The sequence below is a fragment of the Sylvia atricapilla genome, chromosome 7 (assembly GCF_009819655.1).
Source record: "Sylvia atricapilla isolate bSylAtr1 chromosome 7, bSylAtr1.pri, whole genome shotgun sequence".
NCBI lineage: Eukaryota > Metazoa > Chordata > Aves > Passeriformes > Sylviidae > Sylvia > Sylvia atricapilla.
The window spans coordinates 15,455,329-15,480,213 of NC_089146.1; the positions used below are offsets into that span (position 1 = coordinate 15,455,329).

The window sequence follows — 24,885 nt, forward strand, 5'->3', positions numbered from 1 at the left end:
AATTTATTATTTATTCTTTTTATAGAAATTGAGATTATTAGAGGTCTTCATGACATTACCTGCACTGAAACACAGAATGTGTCCTTTGAGGTCGAGCTCTCCCATTCAGGGATAGATGTAATTTGGAATTTCAAAGGCCAACCCATTAAGGCTGGTCCTAAATATAAAATTGAAGCACATGGCAAAATATATAAATTGACAGTGGTGAAGATGATGAAAGATGACGAAGGAGAATATGTCTTTTATGCTGGGGAGAAGAAAACATCTGGGAAGCTTATAGTAGCAGGTTAGTAGCGTTAAAATCCAAGGTTTTTATTTCACTGCGATTTAGAAAGTACCCAACGGATTTGTACCAACTGTGCTGTTCCAGTGGCAGTTTGTCCTTAATTTATCTGTTTTTTTAATGTTTTCCTTACCTTTCCCCTTATCCTCTGTGATTAATATAATTTGAATTCTCAAATCTTTAAGTGTTAATATATTTTGCTAGATCAGAACCACAGTGTGAAATGCAGTATTATGCTACTGATGTAATTAATGTAAAATAGAGGAGGGTTTCTCATGTGTGTTCTCAGTATACCTGAGATGTGCTGATGATAAAATAAAAGAGAATAACTAGGATAGAAATAAGAAACACATTTTTGTAATGTTCAGGTCATATTCTATTCCTGATTTTTCACAGCTCAGAATGACTTATGGGCATTCTGCAAATTAGGGCAAAGAATTCCAGCATCTAGTTATCATTTCTGTATAGGGGAAAGCTGAACAGCAACACAACAAAAGCACATGCTTCTTCTCCCCAACAGGCGGTGCCATTTCAAAGCCTCTCAGTGACCTGATTGTGGCCGAGTCCCAGAGAGCTGTTTTTGAATGTGAGGTGGCAAATCCTGAATCAGAGGGCCAGTGGCTACAAAATGGTAAACCCTTAGCTACGACAGATCAGTACCGTGCTGAATCTGATGGTGTAAAGAGAAGGCTTGTTATCCCTGTGACAAAACTGGAGGATATGGGTGAATACAGCTATGAAATAGCAAGCTCAAAGACATCTGCCAAACTGAAGGTTGAAGGTCAGTATTTTTTATAAGTAACTGATGTCTGCGACTTATTTCAGCATCACTCACTATGACTTGGACCAGGCCTTAAGACGCAAGCAAAATAAAATAAATCAAATAAAAAATCCCAAACAAACAAAACCCTGAGCCTATCCAATAACAACAACAAAAACTAAACAAACAAATCCCCAACTAACCAACCAACCAATCAGCCAGAGAAATAAAACCCCAGAAACCAAACATTTATAATGGATGCTAACAGTAAAGCTTCCTTGCTGTGTTCCCAGCACACCACTTTGCTGGAAACTGTATAAATTACTATGCACATAAAATGAAGCACCATTATTCAGTTTTATTAAAATTATTGTATTTACTATAGGTTTTAACTTTGATCTGTTTTGTCAAGTATTTTTTCTATTTTCTTCCTTTTCTTTCCCAGCTGTTAAGATAAAGAAAACACTAAAGAACTTGACTGTGACAGAATCACAGGAGGCAGTTTTCAGTGTAGAACTGACCCACCCTGATGTGAAAGGAGCTCTATGGATTAAGAACGGTGTCGAACTTGAATCAAGTGACAAATATGAAATCACAGTGAAAGGAACAGTTCACACACTGAGAATCAAACACTGTGTTGTCACCGACGAGTCTGTTTATAGCTTTAAACTTGGAAAAATAGGAGCAAATGCCAGACTTCATGTGGAAAGTAAGCCATTCTGGTGTGAATGTTTGCTGTAATGTGTGCTATGTGTGCTTTAAAATTCAAATACTACACAGTGCTGAATATTGCTAACTTTTTTTTTTTTTCTTTTCCTCAAGCTGTCAAGATCATCAAAAAGCCAAAGGATGTGACTGCTTTGGAAAATGCTGTTGTCTCATTTGAACTGAGTGTTTCCCATGATACTGTACCAGTCCGGTGGTTTCATAAAAATATTGAGCTTAAACAAAGTGATAAATACAAGATGATCTCTCAAAGGAAAGTTCACAAGCTTATGCTGCATAACATATCTCCCGATGATGCTGGGGAATACACAGCTCTTGTTGGGCAAATTGAGTGCAAAGCAAAACTGTTTGTGGAAAGTAAGTATTGTAAGCTTGTAAGAAAGTAGTTATATGAGTTGCTACACCACCACTGAGCAACTTGACCTGGCACTTCATAGCCTGTTATCCTTGGGTTTTTGCAGTCTTCCAAACATAATAACTTTTAGAAAATTCTCTCTTGTCTTTTTTCCCCTCCTTTTAGGCATACACATCACAAAGACCATGAAAAATATTGAGATCCCTGAGACCAAAACTGCCTCCTTTGAATGTGAAGTTTCTCATTTCAATGTGCCTGCTGTCTGGTTGAAAAATGGTGTGGAGATCGAAATGAGTGAAAAGTTCAAAATAGTTGTCCAAGGGAAACTGCATCAGCTCAATATCATGAATACAAGCAGTGAAGATTCCGCAGAATACACATTTGTCTGTGGAAATGACAGAGTCAGCGCAACCCTGACTGTAAAACGTACGTAGAAATTAAATTAACCAGAATATTTTACAGTTACCAGTAATAAGTTCATGTTAACACATGGACTTAATGAAATTCTGACAAAACCAGTGATTGTGGAGGTGTTTTTTAATAACACTAAGTAACCTCAATGGTATTTTTCAAAGGGATTTAGAAATGGTCATCTTGAAAACCAGATCCTGTGTTCTTCTCTTTAGGCCAACATGCCTAAATGCCAGGTCAGCATAGGAGATGAATTTGGATTCCTATGTCCTTCAGTTGTTGTGGGACAGTAATACTGATTCTGAATACAAAACATACCTTTGTACCTTTTAATATTTCCAAAATTGTCTTAAAGAAGTTGAAGCATCTCTAATCTGGTTAACATGCATTTAAAATAAAGTAAAACCGAATGGAAAAAAATTAACCACATCCATTCCTGTCCTTTTAGCCATCCTAATTACCTCCATGCTAAAAGACATCAACGCTGAAGAGAAAGACACAATAACATTTGAAGTTACTGTTAATTATGAAGGCATCTCATATAAATGGCTGAAGAATGGTGTAGAAATAAAATCAACTGATAAATGCCAGATACGAACAAAGAAGCTTACACACTCCCTCTCCATAAGGAATGTGCATTTTGGTGATGCAGCAGAATATACTTTTGTTGCTGGAAAAGCAGCTTCATCAGCCACTTTATATGTGGAAGGTATCTGCTCTCTTGATTTGTATGTTTGGTGATTTTTAATGGCTTAAATAATACCACGGCACTCATTCTACTTTTCTCTGCCCTAGCTCGTCACATTGAGTTTAGGAAGCATATTAAAGACATCAAAGTGGTGGAGAAGAAGAGGGCTATTTTTGAATGTGAAGTTTCAGAACCTGACATTCAGGTCCAGTGGATGAAGGATGGGCAAGAACTTCAGATTGGTGATAGGTAAATTATTGTTTCCATGCCACATTAACTTTTGGTGTGTGTTTTCCTCCAGGAAATATCTTGCTCACTTTCTTTTCTGATGTGCTCAGGATGAAAATTCAGAGAGAGAAATATGTCCATCGTCTCATCATTTCTTCCACAAAGATGTCGGATGCTGGTCAGTACACTGTAGTAGCAGGTGGAAACACATCCAGTGCCAATTTGATAGTGGAAGGTCGTGACATTCGTATCAGAAGCACCCAAAAAGATATTCAGGTAAAACCTAAACAGATGAATAAGTATTTCATAGATTTTTCACTCAAATAATAACGCAACAATAAGGTCACCTAGAAAACTGGAAAGTGAGACCAGAGGAAAAAACCAATATTACTTCTATTATTTATTCTACTTTTTCAAAGGTCATTGAGAGACAAAGAGCTGAAATTGAATTTGAAGTCAATGAAGATGACATTGAACCACAGTGGTACAAGGATGGTATTGAGATCAACTTCCAATATGAGGAAAGATACAAGTATGTGGTGGAAAGGAGAGTTCATCGAATGAGCATCTTTGAAACCACTTACTCCGACGCTGGGGAATATACTTTTGTTGCAGGACGGAATAGGAGTTCTGTTATTCTTTATGTGAATGGTATGTGGCCCCACAACCAGTGTTTTGCCTGTATTTACTACTCAGTGGTTTTCTGATGTTTATACGGCTTCTCTGGAATTGTAACTCTTGAAAGAAAAAAAAAAAATCAGAGAGACCATTTGGAACACTGTCAAATTCCTCATGTACATACACGTTTCTTGCCCTACTGAAGTAGCTGGCTGGAGGTTGAAAATACCACAGCAGTTCTTTTCCCATGGTATTTACTTAGACCAGAAAATTCTTGAGTACAAATAAAACTTTGTTCACATGGACAGATAGGCCTTTCCATAGAGATCAACCTAACAATTCTTGGACACATTTTGCCAGAAACATTCACACCAACGCAGCTAATTACATTAAGACACTTGCTGCTAAATCATTCTCCCTGTATCAAGGAAAAGGGCAGGTTTTCATGGACACAAAAGATTAGGAACAATAAGGCAATTTATTTTGGTTTAATTCTTTGCAAATAGTTTTCAATCACTAATAGTATCAATAATGAGGTATCTCTCTCTTTCCTTCTTTCTCCTATCTCTCTTTGCCACTTCTCTTCCCCCCAATTTTCAGCTCCAGAGCCGCCCAAGATTATTCGGGAGCTAGAGCCAACTACTGTGGAGTCTGGCAAACCTGCCCGCTTTTGCGCTATTGTATCAGGCAAACCCCAGCCCAAAATTTCCTGGTACAAAGATGATCAACAGCTTTCTCCAGGTTTCAAGTGCAAATTTCTTCATGATGCACAAGAATATACTCTATTGCTGATTGAAACTTTCCCTGAAGATGAAGCAGTGTACACCTGTGAAGCAAAAAATGACTATGGACTGGCTACAACTTCAGCTTCACTTTCAGTTGAAAGTGAGTTCGCCACGCTCATAACAATGTTCGTGAAACGAAATCTTCATTCTTCATCTTTAAAAATCACTTTTTTCTCTTTTTCTTTAGTCCCAGAAGTTGTCTCTCCCGAGCTAGAAATGCCAGTGTATCCACCTGCTGTCATAGTACCGCTACGTGATACTGTTACATCTGAGGGACATTCTGCTTGTTTTCAGTGCCGAGTTACCGGAACAGGTGGGTTTAATGAAATCCTGTACATCTTTCCATCTCCTAAAATTTTTCATCCTGAACCCAAAAGAAACTTCAGCAATATGTGTGCTTGGATCAGTCTGTCCCTAGAAGTACAGATATCTGATACACACACGTAGCCAAGTCTTACTGACAAGTTTCAATTAAGTACATCAAAGGTGGAATCAAGCATGGAAGTTTTAAACTGTCATAAACATATTAAGTGTTTCTAGAAAGAAGATATGTTTCTCATAATTTATCTTTGGAAACTTCTCAGCATTTTAAATGCCAACTGATGTTGGAAAACTCTGTCAGTGAGTAAAATGTAGAGTTTCATGGGAGAAAAGCAATGCTGTGTCAAATGAACATGAGGAAATTTCTGAAGATACACACTACCATGTCCATAACTACACTGACTGAAACTGTGACTCAGCCTTTCTGATAATATTTCTAAGTATCACTCTGCAAACACTAAACTGGGGTTACTTTATTTTTCCTAGCATAAAAAATGTTTGCTAATTGTCCTTTTAAGTGCAGATTTAGCTTAAATAAGTTTTTAAATTTAGATACGTAGAATGTCACTCAGCAATTAAAATACCTTTTCCTTTAACACACAGTCAAATAAAGCCACTTTTCTTCATTTAGCAAATGGCCTTGAGTATGACTGCTAACAAAATATTCACATAGAAAACTGCAGAGTAAGATGCAGTTCCCAACCCAAAGAATTTAAAATAATTTCAAGATAAACAAGACTCCAAATTTAAAAATAATCCTGAGTTAGAAATAATCCAGAGTGACAGCTCTATAAAAATTAATATAAATTGGTTATACACATATATATGCATATATATAAAATTTGCATTACCATCCCTTGAAATAAACTCCAGGGTTTTTGTTGGGTTTGGGGTTTTTTGGGTGTTTTTTTTGTTTGTTTGTTGTTTTTTTTTTTTTGGTTGGTTGGTTTTGTTGTTTTGTTTTGTTTTGTTTTAAGTTTTACAACAAATCTGATTCTGCTGCTAGAACTCAGAAAATATATGTTGGAAATACTGGCCCACCCTTTGTGCAATACATATACTAGTGTAACTTTTATTTTTAGTAGAACTATACTTGTGTGAATGTCTAAGCTGCATTTACAGCACAGAATATAAGGATCCTTTCATCTGGGTCACCCATCATAGAACCATTAAGGTGGGAAAAAACCTCAAAAATCATTAGGTCCAACTGTTAACCCCTTGGCATAGAACTTCCAAGTCCAGAGTAAAAAACATGTCCCTAACTGCCACATCTATGTGGCTTTTAAACACCTCCAGGGACTGTGACTCTACCACTTCACTGGGCAGCCTGTTCCAATGCTTGACAACCCTTAAAAATGAAGAAATTTTTTCCTATTGAAAATTTCCTTTGTTGAATACTCTATCCAAATGGAGTTTGAATACCTCTCACTTGTGTTATAAAAACCTTTTATACTAGGTTAGGTAACACATGATTGCAAGTACAGTTGTTTAACAGTATGCATTGTGCAACTGGCTATTGAAAACACTCTTCTGGTAACAGTAATAGCACACTATTTGAGGAACAACATATCATTCATGAGGTAGTTCAGTGATGGAGAGAAAAAGCTAGTCTCCTTTAATTGTCTTCTAAGCCTACGAGAATCTCTACAAGTTACATAACATTTTACATAGGAATATATAAGTCTTTCTCAAGAAATACAACAAGTAATAGTTGCACCAAAAAGAGGGAAGGTGCTGTGCTTAGCCGAAGAATGATCTATTTTAATTTCTTAACCTGGCTAGCTCAAGCTAGATATTTTATAGCCTGTTATATCATGCAACCGTAATAAAAAAATTATAAAAAAGATACGTTCTCTGATTTTAGTAGTACTAAAATATTTTTAAATTTTTACACTAACAGGGTTAAGGAAGAATGATTTTTACTCAATAATATGTCAGCATCAGAATCAGTTTTTCCATACAAATATTTCCAGTGCACAAATCAAAACCTAAAGTAAGAAGTAGGTCACTTTCCACTCATCATACTTTACCAGAATCATACAAGGCACATTTAAATTTAGATGTTTGAGTTTAAGATTTTTGAAAGATATATATAAAAGCAGTGTTTACTTGCTAGTACAATATCATAATTTATGCCTTTTCTTTTTTCTTTCTTTTGCCTGAGCAGATCTGAAAGTGTCTTGGTACAGCAAAGAGAAGGAGATCAAGCCATCACGTTTTTTTAGAATGACTCAATTTGAAGACACTTACCAGCTGGAGATTGCTGAAGCTTATCCAGAGGATGAAGGAATCTACACCTTTGTGGCGAGTAATTCTGTGGGCCAAGTGACCAGCACTGCTACCTTGAAGTTAGAAGGTACATTGTGCCATTAAAGAAGTTGTCTTGTTCAGGTCATGTTCCGATAATCATCTTAATATTCACTGAAACTTGTATGTGAGTTGTTGTCTGTCATGTCTTTTAACTCAATTAATTGCTGCCATTTACAATGTCCACAGCACACATTTATGTCTCCAAAATGTATGTTGTGAACAGAAAAAAGTATTTCAAGATTTTTTCATGCTCCATGCCCCCTTTTCATTTACTCTAGTCTTAGGATCTGTCATGCACCAAAGATGGTAAAAACATTCCTTCTAATGGAAGTTTTTTGCTTGCACATTCTTTGATTTACCTTATGAAGACAATCTAGTTGGAGTTTTTGTATTAAATAAATTACTTTGACAGTTTTGGAAAACATTTCAAATAGAGGTATGTAACAGGTACTCAGGCAACTGAAAAGAAATACTTTACATTCATATGAATTGATGAAACATTGATCAAAGTTTTAGAGCAGAAATGCTGTTTGGAGAATTTGCTGTTATATATTGTACTTGATATTATTTAACCATAAATATTTTGTTTTCTTTTTGCAATAGATTTTATAAATGATGAATGAAAATAATTCATGCTGTTAAGTTGCAAGTTAGAAAAAAAATCTTGAATGAGAGAGAAAATTCATTGTAGTGTAGGGTAAGAAATTAAAAGTTGGCATGCTTCTTTTCAGGATTTAAAAATGTTGAAGAAGTTACATCAGAGTCCCCTTGGCATGTTTCTTCATCTGTTTCACTTAAGGAGGAGTCTGTTGGCCAAAGGCCCACCTTTATCCAGCCTATTTCAAGCTGCAGGGTATGCAGCGGGGAATCAGTCAGATTTCAAGCTAGAGTCTCTGGCAGGCCCAAACCAAAAATCCAGTGGTTTCATAATCAACAACCCATGTTGCCAAAAAAAGACTTAGTTTTCCACTTTGATGAGTCTACAGGCACAGCTATACTGATAATAGTAGATGCTTTCTTAGAGCATGCTGGCCAATACTCTTGCAAGGCAAGAAATAGTGCTGGAGAAACAACTTGTACAGCTACACTTACAGTGACTGCAGAAGGTAAAGCCCCATTTTTACTTCAAAGGGATTCAATTTGTTGCATACCACACTTTTATGCTGTTACTAATTTTTTCCTCATTTCACACCTTTTCTTTCCCACCTAACTTTCATAGTACCGTCAGTAACCCAGCCACTCTCATCTCTTGTCTTTAAGCTGTAACATTTGGAAATTATCAAGTTTCTATCTCAGTATAGGTCAAAGAATAGAAACGCTTTAGTGAAGCCATTCAGGATTTTAAAACAAGTGATTTAGTGATCTTTATAGCAGTGACTGAGGTATTTTGCACTACTCTGTAAAAAAAAAATTAAATAAAAAAGAAAATACCTCCTTTAAAAGGGCCATAATTTTCCAGTAATAAAATGGACCACTTTAGTGAAAGAAGAGACAAGCACCAACTGAGTATCAACTGCATGACTAGCTTAGGCATCACTTATCATTCATACATGTGAATGGATAACTTCTGTCTCAGCGGGGTAGTACGTCTGGCATGCTGTGTTTTCAAATGAAGATCATTCATTTTCATCCTCCATGCTGTTTGATTTTGTTCAGAGCATGGCCCAGTAAAGTTCTTTAGATACTAATGTTGTTGTTTTTGTTACTTGATTACACAGTGCAAGCCCTAGATAGGCAAAGTTCTGGGAAAGATGTAAAAGAGTCTATCCGGTCGCAGGCTATATCAGAACTTCATGTTTCTCCTCTCACAAAGAACAACACTGAAACTTATCAAAAAGAATTTAAATCAGTGCAACAACCATCACAGGAATTGCGTGTACAGGTTTTTGAAAGTATATCAGAAAGTTTGACCATGAAGGCTACATCAGTTGAAGAAATTAAAACTCTGCACACATCAGTCCTTTCTCAAACATCTCAGAGCACCAAAGTCTCTATGACGACCTCTCAGGAACAGAAAGATGTCCCTCCAAAGATTCTCTTGCAACTCAGAGACTTAACTGTGAAATGTGGTGACACTGCTCAGTTCATATGTGCCTTAGAAAATGAATTCTATGAGTTTTTTTGGGCCCATGAAGGTGAAAAGATAGAATTGTCTGAAAAATTGAAGATATCACAAAATGGAAATGTTCTTCAGCTCACAATCCAAAATGCTCAGCTGACAGATCGAGGACTGTACAGTTGTACTGTGTATAATGACTATGGAGGGACAACAACTTCTGCACTACTAACAGTCAAAGGTGGTTATCTGACTTTTAACATTATCATTTACTTTTTGCTGCTTTATTATAACTGCCTAGAGCTCACTTATAACTGCCTAGAGCTCATTCATATTACCTTTATTATCAGTATTTAATTGAGAAAGCTCAGTAATAATGCTCTGGGGTTTTTTCCTCCACATTTACAGCTCTATTCATAAGTGACATGTGCAGTACTGGGAAGTTGGTACTGTAACTTTGTGCCTATTCCCACAGTGTCACACGTGTCTCAGGCTATTTATTCCTCATATCATTTGTGATATGCAGTGAGATGTAAAGCTAAACAGGCTTGTAGGAATTTTTATATTTGGTTTATTTCTGAAGCAGGAGTTTAAGGAAGAGAAGAATGTCAGATGCAATTTTGACTTAGATACCATGTAATTTCAAACTCCAGCACATTTCCAACAAATCCAAGATTCCAATTCCAAAGATAGAAATATAAGTTAATGTACTAAAATGTTAGTAGTATTACCACTAGTGATGATCCAAAAAATGTACTGTCACCACAGGTGATGACATTTTTGATGAGTTCAAAGGAATCAAGACCAGAAAACTAAGATGAATAATAAGAAAGGCATTGACCCTGTGACTTTGCTCTTTATTATTGAAATTTCTTTCTTGACTATAGAGCTGTCAAAAACACTTTACATAATTGCTGCTGCTACTCTCCAAACTAAGGTTCTAAATTAGAAGCAAAGATGTGCTTTTTTTCAGTCATTGTGGATCAAGACTTGGTCCCATGAAAGACCCACAGGCTTAACTGCTACCTAAAATTAACCTAACAGGAATAGAGCTCTTAAATGTGCAATCACTCACGTTTAATAGCACTGTTCTAGCACTAATATATGGCATAGTCCTATCAGTACTAATTACTGGGTTTCCCCCCATAATTATAAGGATTTTTTTATTCCTGCAAAACACCTGACCTAATCCTTTTCCTAACTTTATTCTTACCTAGCAAAAGAAGCACAAGCCAAAGCAGTAACAAAAATTACTCTTGAATCAGATACTAAAAGCTTTAAAGCAGCCAAGACTGTCAGTTTAAAACACCTGAAGTTAAGCAAGAATCTTCAAAGAAAACCTCGAGCTTGTTTATACCTACATCCCAAAGATCACATGAAACTGAGAAGCAAAGAAACAGAGTATACTATCCTGATGTTGTGCCATGTGAAGACATCACAGAAACTGACGCCAAAGCACCAGAGTTTCTTGAAACTCTGCCTTCAGAAACCACTGTAAAGAAGGAGATGATGTGTTTTCTCTTTTGCATAATGAAAGGTGTGCCTACACCTTGCATAGTCTGGCTGTGCAATCAGCTAATAGTTGAGGAGTCTGCACTGTGTTCCATAAAACACGATGGGCCACTGTGCAGTTTAAGATTGTTGAAAGTTGGTCAGGACCACGAGGGTATATACAAGTGCAGAATAGTTAACTCTGGCAGGAGAAGCCGAGTGCAGCACCCATCTGAAAGTGACAGGTTGGCAACTGCATGTTCCTTCCAAGTATCAATTCCTCATGCATAGCATCATAATTGCATTCCATTATATCCATTCCTTAGGAGATTATAAAGAACAAGAAGTATCTTACTAGTCTGTGGATTGTTGAATGTTTTCTTCAGGGATTTACAGCATGATAAAGGCATGTTGTTTTACAAACTTTCCCCATCCTGCAAAAAGAAAGCAAATCATATAGAAAAAATGTACACTGCAAGCAAGCTTGAAAATATTTGATTATTCTATTCTCAGAATTTATTAAGTGTTTGAATTGTTTTGGCATGCATTTATGTGTGTGTATGTACATGTGGATTTACGTCTATTTGCAAAACAGATTGGACATTTTTACTATATAAAGTGTTGATTGGCACATTCAACAACTATGGCTCAAAAATCCTTGTCTTTTTTATTCTAGCTGCTGAAAAAATTGTTCACGAGAAGCTAGAGGAAGATGTTGAAATGGAAATGAAAGGTACAATCACCAATGAGAATAATTAGCACTAGTGATTAGTAATGTTGTGAAAAGGTTTTATCACCTTCCATGAAGTGTCTGATGGGGATAGACACACTGTAAAGCATATTGGAACATGTTGCATGTTTGTTTTGATATGCAAAGGGTTACTTGCATTATAAGGTTATTTAAGTTTTAAAATATGTTTAAAACTTCAAATCTATAATTGTGCAACCATATTTTTAACTGTTACTTCATGCTTTGCAGCTGTTCACAGAGCTCTTATATGTTCAATTTCCTTTTGAATGCATGGAATAGTTTACTCAGAAGGAAGTTATACAAATCTTAATTGTATTACTTTTAAACAAGTTAGCAGCCCTAACATTAATTGTTCAATGGACACTATTGGATGGATAGGTGAAGCATACTAGAGGGCATTGTTGTTTAGGTTATGTGAAAGCTACACATTCCATTGATTCCTTGCACCTTTTTTTTTACATACATTAATTCATCATTATACATCTCTTACCCTGGCTTGCAGATAGCATAAGTGGTTCATGTTGCTTGCTTTTTCCCCCCGTGCATAACACTGTGAAGTTAGTGGCTGTATTAGTTCGAATAAACGCCTTCTCATTACGTTACTTACTTTAAAAAATATATATTTCAAACTATTTTTTTTTTCAATTATTTGAACATCTACAAACAGAGGGGTCAGAAAGGGCGTTTATTCTACTGTCTGCAAGTCAGGTAAGATTTTTCTTCTTTGCCACCCAAAGACACACAGCTTTTCCAGGCAACAAAAACATACACACAGAAGAACATGTTATTTTGAAATTCTTTTTTGCTTGTTCAAGAAGAAATTTCCACAGTCTGAAGAAAGAACAGACAACGAACGATTTTCGGGCAATCTTTAAAAACAGAGCAAGGCGTTGCGTTTATTCGAACAAATATGGTGAGTGAATTACTTTCTTTTCCTGTGTGTGTGATGAAATCTCTTGCATGCCCATTTTTTATTTCAATATATCACTACTTTTTTACAAACAGGCGGTAGGCAGACCGTGGCATATTGTAACCCAGTTTTCCCCCCCCCCAACTCCTTCTCTTGCAGAACAGCACAGCGTGATGGACTTCGAGGGACGCGGCACAGCGGCGGTGCTGGCTTGCCCCCAGAACCGTAAACCATCTTCACACAGGGACTGAAGTGTAGGTCTGTCCTGGAGGGGGACCCTGCACTGTTCCGGTGCAAGCTGGTGGCGTGCCCGGCCCCGCACATGGCCTGGTTCCACAACAACCGGCCCGTGCTCCAGGACTGCCGCAAGGTGATCCGCACCGAGAGCACCGAGCACACGCACTGCGCCAGCCTGGAGCTGCGGGATGTGCGGGAGCACGACGCCGGCAGCTACAGGGTATTCGCCATTAACAGCGAGGGCTCGGCCGAGTCCACGGCCTCCCTGCTGGTGGCACGCCGCGGGGAGCGGCGGGGCTCGGCTCCCGCCGGGAGAGCGGAGTGGATGCGGCAGGGCTGGGAGTGCCTGCTGCAGCAGCGGCGAGAGGACAGGCTGCGGGTGGTGCTCCGCTGCACCGGCTCGCCATTTGACAAGGGGCAGGAGCCTGGGGAGCTCTCGGCAGCCCGGGGCTTGGTACGACCATCCGTTTCCAGGGCTGCCGCTGGCGGGGCCGTGCCGCCCGGGGCTGGCGCGCAGTAGGGAGCACAGGGGCACAGTGGTTAATGCTGAGGAGCTCCTGGATGAGGAGACCCCGCTGGAAGCTGCAGAAGCTGCGGGAAGCAAAGAGGGCGGCGCTGAAAAAGAAGCAGGATCCCTCATGTCCACGCCCCAGGAGGGCCCTCCTGGGAAGCCCAGCCCCTTAGGGTGGCTGCCAAAATGGGTTGGCTCGAAGCCCCTCACGGTTGCAGGTAATGAAGCAATACTCCAGGGCCCTGGGGGAGAGATGGCAGGCGCAAGGTGGGCTCCTGGAGCCCTGCCCACCCCTCTTTGTACAGGAGATCAGGCCTCAGGAAACTGTTGAGGGACAAAGATGCGCTTTCTCCTGCCTCTTCCATGGCCGCCCGCAGCCCACCGTCACCTGGTACAACAACGACAAGCCCGTGGGGCGCATCCAGGGCACTGCTGTTCACACCACGGGGTGCTGCTCCACACTGACCTTCCCCTCTGTGCTCCCACAGCATGGTGGCACTGTCACCTGTGTGATCTTCAACCCACTGGGCACAGTCAGCAGCTCAGCTGGACTCCATGTGAGGCAGCGAATGCCAGCCTATAGGTACACAAAGAAGGAAGGGAGGAGATGCAAGTGCAGGAGAAGAAAGAAGAGGAGAAGGTGAAGGAGGATGAAAGGGAGAAAGAGAAGAAAGAAAAGGAGAAAGTGAAGGAGGAAGAGGAGAAAATGAAGGAGGAGAAGGAGGAAGTTGGTCTGGCCTTTACAGCAGAGAAGGAATTGCCAAGTGCAGTTCCAGACTCAGACTTGCTGTCGTTGCATGTGGAATCAAAATCACTGCCCCCACTCCAACGCCAGAGCAAGACACAGAGCTGAGGGAGACCTCCACGACTCTCTCCAGAGCAGGCTGCTTCCACCATAAAGCACAAATTTAAATTTTCATTTGATATGGGAAATGAACCACCCCAAATTGTGACAGAAGCCCCAGCACATATTCATTGCCAGGAAGGGGAGGAAGTGGTGTTGGAGTGTGCTGTGTCTGGGCAGCCTCCACCAGTTGTGAGCTGGTCCTTGAATGGCCAGAGCCTCTCTGCCAGTGAGAGACTGAGGTTTGAAGAAGGCAAGAATGGCACATACCGCTTACACCTTCAAGAGGCCTCTGTCACAGATGCTGGGCGATATTGTTGTGTGGCCACAAACATGGCTGGGACAGCACAGACTGCCTCTGAGCTGACAGTGCAGCCCAGTGCACCCAAGCTCTATGGCAAGGGTGGAGGCACTGAGGAACTGCCTGCCATGGACCGTGTTCCACACCTCCAAGGCCTCAGCATACTTGAGAAGACTGAAGAGAAAAAAATTGCATGCCCCAAGGAGGAGGAAGCCCACCTACCCTGGTCCTGAGGTTGTCCTCCACCTCCTGCTGAGCACTTGGAAGATTGTGAAGAAACACCTCACATCAGGGAAAGTGAGATGGAGGAAGCAGTGGTGCTGGATATCACAAATGTTTATATAAGGCAAGAAAAGGGCAATACAGAAGAAAGGGTGAGTTATACAGATGGCATTTCTGAGATGATGCAGCACAGGGGAAAAGCTGTCTCTGAGGAACACAGCTTTGGAGTTGATACCACTGAATTGCACCCTACCATGTCCATGGAAGGATGTGAACTGGTGGCAAAGACTCAGGTCACTTTCTGAGGAGCTGGAGCCTGAAGGAGGCAAGGTCCTACCACATTACTGATAACCCTGTCCGGGGACATCTTGAAGTCACATTTATGAAGTGCAAGGGCAAACACATGCCCCTGAGCAGTTGCTTGGGAGGGGAGTGTAAGGATTTACCATTTATGGAAATTCAAGAACAAACACATGCCCCTGAGCAGTCTGCTCTGGCAGGGAAGTGTAAGGATTTACCATTTATGGAAATTCCAAGAACAAACACATGCCCTGAGCAGTCCTGCTCTGGGAGGGGAGTGTAAGGATTTTATCATTTAGGGAAATTCAAGAACAACACTGCCTCTGAGCAGTGTGCTCTGGCAAAAGAGGTAAGGATTTATCATTTATGGAAGTGCAAGAACAAACACATGCCTCTGAGCAGTCTTCTTTGGCAAGGGACTCTAAAGTTTCACAATTTTTCATTCCTATATCACCTGTGGTGCAAGACAGAAGTGATGTCTGCATGAAGTGTGATGCCCCTGCCTGTGAGGCGAGGACTCCTGATGTGCCTCTTGTGGAAGAGCCAAGTGTGCCCCACCCACAGGACCACATTGCAAGCACCCCCACAAAGGAGGAGTTTGGCTTTTATGAATTCTATGCAGGAGAGCAGCAGGTGGAACAGGACAAGGAACAAGAGAGTTCTGTTGATACTGAACAGGATATTAAAGCTGATGATAATATTTGTAAAGAAGAAGTGATTGATGATGGTGGTGCAGCACACTGGGAAATACAAAGTGGCGGGCAAATACTGCAAGAAATAGAGTCTGATGTATGCAGCCCTCCTGTGGATCTAATCCCCACTCCACCTGGCACAGAAAACTCAGGTCAGATTTTTACTGAGGAAGCTGAAGTTCATCTGGAAAAAGTGCATTTCAGAGAGCAGTTGCTGCCATCTGAGCCTGACACTGAGATCATATTTGATCTGAAGAAGTTTGCAGAGCCTTTCCCAGCTGCAGAGTCTGTGTACACAGAACAGGCACAAACCCCCACAGCACTGGAAAGTGTGGAGGTCATCACTGGGATCATCTCCCCTGTGCACCAACGTGATGTGCTTGAAGAAGAGATGTCTCTGAGTGAGGAGCTGCGTCAGAGCTACAGGATGCAGCAGGAGGAGGTTGGTGCCCAGGAAGAGGAACAGCCAAGAGAACTCACAACAGCTGATTTACAAACTCCTAATGGAGACCTTGGCAGTGTCATAATGTCTGCTGAAGAGGGACATTCTGCTGAAGAAGTTCAGGAGTCAAAAATGAGTGTCTGTGGAGAGGACTCACTTCAGGAAAAAATTAATGAATTTCTAGTGGAGCCCACACCAGGTTTCCAAAGAGGAGTTCAGGAAACATATGTGTGGGAGAGTGGAGGGCGACTGGAGACCACAGACTCCCAGAGTGACAGCTTCATTATGGACTTGAAAAAAGCTGCACATGAAAAGAAACCCCAGGCTGGGCATCAGGCTGAGGAAGATGGTGGTTCTGGGACAGAAAAGGTCTTTAAGCCAGGCATGAGCAGCTTCACCTGTGAGATGGAAAACACAGATTCCCTTGAGGAGATCAGAGACATCCAACAGGAACCAAACACAACCAAGGGCTTCTCTTTTGGGAAACTCATACTTGGGTTAATAGTGGATGATCCTGTAGCACAGAAAGAGCAAAGGAAAGAGTCTTGGGACAAGAAGACTCCCACTGAGGAAGCGTCTGAGAATAGCCTGGATGGAGAAGAAATGTGGGAGGATACGTCCGCAGGTCCAGAGCCCAGTGCTGTGCCAATCTCAGAGCTGGAGCCTGATTTGTCCTTGGCCAGTTATTTAAGATCCACTGGGATATATGAAACTCCAACTCTCAAAGGCACAGTTCATAAGGATCAGCAAGAAACTATAACTTCACTGGAAGTGGAGGAGGTTACCTTCAGCATGGTTTATGATTATTACAACAACCATCAGGAATTTGCCCGGCCCTTCTCCCCTGAGTCAGAAATGTCTATAGAGCTGGAGAGTGGGAGCAGAGAGGAGTCACCTGATTCAGACCGCTTCTACACACCTCCCTCCTCCGTGGAAATCTTTGAAACTGCTTCCTCAGCATCCTACCACACGCCACTCAGCACACCCGAGCGCTACTCCACGCCATCCGAGGGCTCAGGGTACAGCACGCCACCCGAGCGCTACTCCACACCGTCCGAGGGCTCAGTGTACAGCATGGCCCCTGAGCACCCCACCTTTTGAGTGTTCAAACGCAACACACCCTCAGAGCTGTATTTCACACCCTTTGAGGGACCCTACTCTGCATCAGGGGACAGCACGCCACCAGAACGCTACCGGACACCCACTGGGGAGTACATGGATGCCCTGACCATGCTGCCCCTCTGTGAGAGGAGGCATCAGCCTCCAGACCAGCCCCAGGCGAATGGATTTATGACCCCCTGTGAAGCTCTGGAGCCATCAGGCAGGGACATGCCACCAGCATTCCTCAAGGCGTTGAGCAGGACGAGGTTGTATGAGGGCAGCACACTGATGTTTGTGGCTGAGGTGGTGGGTGTGCCCAGGCCAGGAGTGAAGTGGTATCATAATAAGTCTCTGTTGGAGCAGGATGAGAGAGTGCAAATGGAGAAGGATGGGGACAAATATATTCTAGAAATCACTAATGTCCAGAAAGAGGATGAAGGACAGTATCTGTGCCATGCAGTGAACATTGTTGGGGAAGCTAAAAGTATCGCAGAGGTGGAAGTTTTGCCTGAAGATGGGCGCTCACTGGCACTGCCACCTCCTGTCACCCACCAGCATGTTATACACTTGACATGGAGCCAAACACATCTTCAAGGTCCCCTTCACCACAGGAAATTCTCCTGGAAGTGGAGCTGGATGAAAATGAAGTGAAAGAATTTGAGAAGCAGGTCAAAATCATAACCAGTCCTGAGTTTAGCCCAGACAGAAGAGCATGGTGGTTTCCCTAGATGTACTTCCACTTGCCTTGTTAGAACAAGCTGCAGGCTTGTCAGCAGGGGAGAATGATGACATAAAAATTGATTTCCAAGTAACTGAAATGCCTCCACGCTTTGCTGTGCCCATTTCAGAGTCTCAAGGTGACAGAAGGCTTGGATGCAGTTTTTGAGTGTGTTGTAACGGGTACTCCTGTCCCACTAGTTCAGTGGTTCAGAGGTGACACATGTGTGACACCTGGCACAGGGGAAGTATGCTGTGAGTCAGAAGGAGGGACTTCACAGTCTGAAGGTCCAAACTGTGGGACCTTCTGATAGTGGCTTGTATCGCTGTCAGGCAATGAATAGGCTGGGAGAAGCAACATGCAAAGGCTCCCTTGTGGTCATGGCTCAACAGGAAGCAAATGCAGTGAGCAGTGAGGCAGTCACAGGCTGTGGCCCACACAGGTCCCAGAAGTGTGACTTGCTTTTGAGTAAGACTGTGAGCCCAGGTGACCAGTCAGAAATAGAGCTGGAATTTGAGTTTGAGCCACACAGAGATGACTCAGAAAAAGCAATCCAACTGCTTGCAGTGACTCAAGAAGAGCAGGAAGTGGAAGGGGAGAAGCATGTCAACATTAGTTTTGATGTGTTTGCAGAGCCATCCAAAGAGGAACGGGTTGAGTTTAGGGCAGAGGACTCAGAGAACTGCAGCTTTGAGTTCCAGGTCACAGAAGTTCCTCCCAGATTTGTGAGTCTCCTTTCTGACTACAGTACATTTGTAGGTGCCTCAGTGTGCTTCCAGTGTCGCGTGACTGGTTCCCCCCATCCAAGTGTCCACTGGTACAAGGATGGGGTGTTCTTGGAAGGGGATAGGTGCTGTGCACAGGAAGAGCAGGACGGCTTGCACAGTCTTACCATTGAAAACCTGATGCAAAGTGACAGTGGGCAGTACAAATGTATAGCCACTAACGGGGCAGGAACTGCTGAGACTTGTGCTGTGTTAACATTATACTAAATTTCTATAATTTATTTCAGAGTCTGTTTTGAAATACCAAGTGTTTTCGGGGTGTTGTTCACTGCAGGTAAAATGCAGCACTCAGTTTAGGGGCATTGTTTTCGTCTCTTTAAGGATGAAAACCACTCTTTGGGCATATTTGTTTCACTTAGATTTGCCTTCTTTGGGGAATTTAAGTGAGATTTAATCCATGCATAGATTTTGTGCACACTTTCTGCACTGAGGGATATTTTGGGCTCCTTCTACGCTCCTTGCTCATTCTTGTAAAGATACTTTAATTCACACTCATTTGCGTATTATAATGTACGTATACCTGTGTGTCTGTAACAGTGCAATCACTATTGTTTTATATAGGCTAGAAATCACCTGAAAATGTAGACATCTTTTTCTTGTAACCTAGAGGTATAGAACACTAACTTATGCTTGCTGTTTAGTTTGGGTATAGTTCTGTTGAAGAACTCCTTAAATTGATATTCCCCCTTCTCACAATGTTGTGTCAGAACATTATTCAAATCCTGTTTACGGTTTCTATCACTGCCAAAATTCTTGTGTTTATGGGCCTCTTTCTACTGACTCATGGATTAAATTGCCTTTTTTAAGTGAATGAAATTATACTGTTGCAGAGAAATGGGAAGAAAAATGAAAATTTTGCATTAGTAGAGACTGGACAGGATTTTCTTCTCTATTACCAGTAATAAACATGAAAGCATATTTTGTACTGTATTTTTAGGAGTTAAAGGGAAAGGAGAAAGGGAGCATAATGATAACAAATTATGTTACTGTAAATCATTAAAATAATTTTGGTTGTCCTGTATTCCAGTGTAATTTGTAAAAAATGCGTAGTAGTAAAAAAAGGTAAGATATTTTTTATGCAGAATTTTTGTTTCAGATTAGAACTACATTTCTACATATTCTTTTTTTCTTTGTCTCTTTTTTTTTATTATTAAGAACAGTAAAGCGTGCTATGTATTGAGGTGAACAGAAATAAGGGGAATATATTCAGTTGTTATATGTGGCATTTTCTCAGCACAGGAGATTTTTACATTAATGTTCTCAGTGCGAATATGTATTTTCATATTTAAAGTAATGCTAATATATTTAGGAGGAATCAGCAGTAGCTGACATAATTAAATCAAGAATTAAATCTATCTTACATAAACAATGATAAATTGATAGAAAAATCTTCTAAATGGAGGAAAGTTATTAATTAATGTTTCTCAGAAACTAAATTACTCTTTAATGCACATAACAGCTTTCCAATCACCTATATGTCAAGGTGAGATCTTGATTTCAAGATCCCTAAGCAAAAATTAGTTTTACTTTGTTTACCTGTTAATGAGATTCTTCCAGTTATTTACAAATTGCTGTCAGTTGCCTTACAAACAGCTTTAAGCAGAGTGGTGATTTTAAGCATAAAAACTATTCTAATAGTATGTTCTGTTATCTTCAAAGACTGTCCCATCACTCACCTAGGACAGTAATTTTTGATCAAAAGATTCACCTTGTCCAGTCATGTTGCTTGATACAAATTTAAAGTCAGGAATTGCAAGTTCTAATGACACAGTACCCGGGCAAAATTACTGAAGTGTTTAGACTAACACAAATGTGTCACTTCAGTGTCTTCTCAGAGAATGGGTGGCATTCTTGATAAATATTTAAGACTTGTATGTTAAAAGGCAGAGCTAATTGTGCTTTCTGACAGGTAATGGTGGTGGGAAAGACAAGCATGACTATCTGACCCAGTGTTGTGCTGGGTCCATGATATGTCCCTAATCCATTCCTTGTGTAGTAGATGTGTAGCACTAACTGATTCAGTAGACAGCTGAGGTCCTTAGGGAGGTTGGCATGAATTGTCTGATCTATGTCAGCTGTGATGTGAGGGTCTTTCTAAAGTCAAAGAGGTCAGGGGCCCTTTGATTAGTTCTTGCACAATTGTGAAGTGTGTTTATTTTGCATGTAAATCTGAAAATTTTTAGCAGAAAGAGGCCCATAACTTGGCTTTGAAGCCATAAGCCACACAGGTCCAAGTTCATGTTCACATCTGAAATATATGGCCAAGCATCTTTATCCACATAGTGGTGTTTGTAGTTTATGTAAATTTATAAGTCTTGGTTTAAATTTCATACCTTAACCAGAAGCACCTGGTTCATCTAGGCTACAATTATTAAATCTGGAGCAATCCTAAGTTTGAATTAGCTTAGTCTGAGACAACTGGTATAGCCTGACTATCTCTTTTCAAAATTTTGTGCTTTCATAGGAATCAAAAAGCTCACAATTTTATTTTCAGATTTAATGTTGTCTTCATTTCTACAAAACAAATATCTTAAAAAAAATTAAATATGTCTATTTGTCATCAATGTGTATTGAATATTAACATGTATGGTTAATTTGTGAAATAAATATGAAATTATTTAAGTCCTTGCTTCTTGTACTTTCTTTTACAAACATATCTAAAATATGAAGAAGTACCTGTATAGCTTTCCTCTCATAACAGGAACACACAAAAGTGCATTAATTTTGCCATGCTCCTGTGTATAAAGCCTTCTCTTGTGTTAAAATGGGTTTCACCTCTGAAATTTTTATAATTTTTGCTTTTGGTATTTATTTGCCCAATTCTGTCATCCATTCTCAAATTTACTTGCTTATTTATTACTATTTTAACAAGGTGGTAAGTAACACTGAAGGACGGCTGTAGTTTTGTTTTTTTTTTTTTTACTTAAGCATTCTTCTCTGCATTATCATTGCATGCACTGTGCTATGTCATTTATATGATGGCATTTGTAGCAAGATTAATAATTACTAAAATGAATGAGAAAGAATTGGGTGACAGGGTCTGTTGTTTTTTATATTTGTTGTTGGAGTGCAGCAAAATTCTTCTCTCTCAATAAATTTTAAAACTGAAGACACTGTAATTGAGAAGCTTATCAAGGTTCACCATTACAGTGCCTAGAGACATTAATCTGCTCACACTTTTACTCCTTTTTTTTAAACTCTTATATCTTTCCAGCATCAGATACTCTGTGTCTTGACTGAGCAAAACTTGACTCAGTGAGGACAACAGTATTGATTTCCAAAGGTTTTCGTTGCATAGTGCTTTTCATTAATTGTTCCATTCCTGCAAATTGCATATTTAAGTGATATTTCTATTGTTAGGCATCTGCAGAGATGTTCTTGACCTCTGCTTAATCTCATTTTTAAACTATTATCAGAACTAAAGTTGTCCAACACACATACCTATAATTTCACAAAGGTACAAAACCATAAAATCTTAAAAGTCTGTTCTCTTTTTCTCTGACATTGTAGCAGTTCTAATATCCCACATCTTGACAGGGAGGAGTTCAAAAGCAGAGATTTAAATCAATTATATTTAATCAAGGGTTTAAGCTTGTGATGTTTGTAATAATGATGCTGTGAACTTAAGGGTCTAATGACAAAACCAGGACAAAGCTTGTAAGGTAGAGGTATCTTTTGATGTGCTAGACAAAGATAGAGTTTAAGAGATGAACTGTGCATCAGAAGAAAGGTTAGTGTGCTGAAAAAATTATGGGTCTATTGGTTGGTTTGGGGGGGGATTCAATCCTAATTGTGGCATTCTGCTTTTTTTGTTGGTGTTTTGAAATAAATCAGGGCCTTAGCACTATTCTGCTGTACTTGTTTCATAGATGTACATACAAATATGTGTGACACATACCCCTTTAATTGTATCTGTGAAATGCACCAATGTTGCTTGATTATTACTTGCACAGTGCACCTTGGAGGGATATGCCTAACCCATACTGTGATGTCAGGTTTAAAGACACACCCATCCTGGTCAAGATAGGAAATTCTTAAGTGACCTGACAACACAGCATGTCTTACTCCTTTTGGCAGGTGTGACAGCAAGGTGACGACACAGACCTCCTGTTCATTGTTACTTGCTGTATAGTATTGAGAAAGCCTCCAGCTATAGAAAAATAGTCACCCTAACACTGTATATTGCTATCTCTGAGTGTTCTCATAAATATTCTAGTAAAACTAAACAATTTTTTTCCATACAGACAGCACTAGGTCTCTTATTGCCTCTTCTGAAGAAGGAAGAAATGAGGGCTACAGCAGAGGCTGTCAGTTGCCTGATAGAGAGAAAATACTTGAATTTGAGCCTGGAAAACCAGTTTATTTCAGCAAAGCAAAGATGAAAATTGAGGAAGAGGGTAAAGCCCTTGTTTTCCTCAAACAGATCTCAGATGTTGAAGTCTGGCAGGGAGATATAGCTAGGCTCTCTGTTACTCTTATTGGCAGCTCCACACCCAAAATCCAGTGTTTCTTTAACAGTACAAAGCTAACCCCATGCATGGACTGTAAGTTGCTGGCAATGACTACAGGCTCATCCTCCCATACACGGGTGTGCAGGATGAGGTGAATATACATGCATGGCCAGCAATGTGCACAGTGAGACCAGCTGCAGCGCCCAGCTCCACGTGCCCCAGAGGAAGCCAGGATTCCCTGGCTTTGCCAGGGAGCCAGACAGTGTGCAGTGTTGCACCCAGCTTCAGGGAGTCTTTAAGTACACCGTGGTGGGGAAGCCGTGCCCTGACAAGCTGTGATCCAAGAGGAGCTGCAGCTCTGCTCTGGTGCACGTCACTCCGTTGCTCACCACCCGGATGGCTCAGGTTCCCTGACCGCGTGGGACTGCTTGCAGGAGGACACTGGGCTCTACACGTGCAAAGTTGTGAGTGCCCTGGGTGAGGCCACGTGTTCTGCTGAGCTCCTTGTGCTGCCTGAAGAGTGTGCTGGTGCAGGCAGAACCCGGCCTTGCAGCACTCTGCAGTGGCAGAGGACCAAAGCCCCCCTTTTCTACAAGGAGGTTGGTGAGCCTTCTGCAATAGAAGCTCTCAGTCTTGAGCCCTTGAGAGAGCCTTCAACCATTTTTCATCTTCAGATGAGCCAGGCAGTGTACATGCTGTCCAGGGAGTACTGGACAGGTTGCCTAACCTGCCACCAACCTGCCTGGCAGTACAGAGTGTTGAAGAGATGCTTTCCCAGGTGGCCACAATAAAAGACAGCAGCAGGCTTCTTTCAGAGCCTCTGGAAACCCTCCCTGCTGGCCTGCAGGGCGTGGTGCCTGCAGCAGTTGTGGAGGCATAACTGCCCAGCTGCCTTGGGACTGTAGCTGCACAGATACTCATGCCCAAAGAGAAAGTCATCCCCAAGGCGAGAGAGCAATGCTCTCAAGACAAAGGCTTCCCAAACCTTTCTACAGGTGTCAAGCAGCACTGAGAGCCGTGCCATGGATGGTGACCAAATCCAGATCCTTGAGGGCTTTCAGATAGCACGAGGTGAGCTAAGGCTGAACCCAGATTACTTTCTGAATTGGCCTTCACTGGGGGCGAAGCTGTCCCTCTGGAGAACATTTCTTTCCTGGAAACAGCAAAGGAAGATTTTGCTGCAAGAATGCATGAGGTACAGGCTCTGAGATTTCCCTTGCTGCTGGAAGAAAACCAGTCCATGGACGAAGAGCATATTGATCTTTCTAAGCCACTTAAGCAGTCCCAGAGGGCAGAGAAGCAATCTCATGAAGCAGTGTACTCTCATGATCTCCAGCCAAGCCAAGTCCTTAACAAAGACAGTGAGCTCACTGCTCTGGTTCCCAAGAGCTGCAGCTTCAACATAAGGTCTCAAATCAGAAATGCACTGAAAGCTGCAGTGGTAAGGGAGAAAAACCTCTTGTTTTCAGAATGCTTGGCTGATAAGGAAGATGTTAAAGTACAGGCAATAAACATCACCAAGGAGAATACACATACTTTGTGTATGTATGTTGTGACCACAGGAGGATGCAGTCCCATAGAAATCCAA

At 41.0% G+C, this 24,885-nt stretch overlaps 2 protein-coding genes across 2 annotated transcripts in view; both read left to right on the top strand.

Annotated features, from left to right (window-relative positions):
- Positions 1–24,885, top strand: part of TTN (titin) — a 240,161-nt gene that overhangs the window by 28,083 nt on the left and 187,193 nt on the right. Inside the window, 21 exon segments of the mRNA XM_066323289.1 lie at positions 26–286; positions 804–1,064; positions 1,489–1,752; positions 1,866–2,126; positions 2,290–2,550; positions 2,984–3,244; positions 3,331–3,472; positions 3,562–3,727; positions 3,871–4,102; positions 4,670–4,954; positions 5,042–5,167; positions 7,343–7,531; positions 11,709–11,765; positions 12,853–12,935; positions 12,992–13,384; positions 13,485–13,659; positions 15,575–17,307; positions 17,392–17,901; positions 18,304–18,994; positions 23,091–23,243; positions 24,461–24,738. Of these exon segments, the coding sequence (XP_066179386.1) occupies positions 26–286; positions 804–1,064; positions 1,489–1,752; positions 1,866–2,126; positions 2,290–2,550; positions 2,984–3,244; positions 3,331–3,472; positions 3,562–3,727; positions 3,871–4,102; positions 4,670–4,954; positions 5,042–5,167; positions 7,343–7,531; positions 11,709–11,765; positions 12,853–12,935; positions 12,992–13,384; positions 13,485–13,659; positions 15,575–17,307; positions 17,392–17,901; positions 18,304–18,994; positions 23,091–23,243; positions 24,461–24,738 (6,782 nt within the window).
- On the top strand, positions 13,977–15,144 carry LOC136363473 (myopalladin-like). The gene is given in 3 exon segments (XM_066322751.1): positions 13,977–14,244; positions 14,247–14,298; positions 14,300–15,144. Coding segments are annotated over 3 exon segments (768 nt in total). The 5' UTR covers positions 13,977–14,048; the 3' UTR covers positions 14,820–15,144.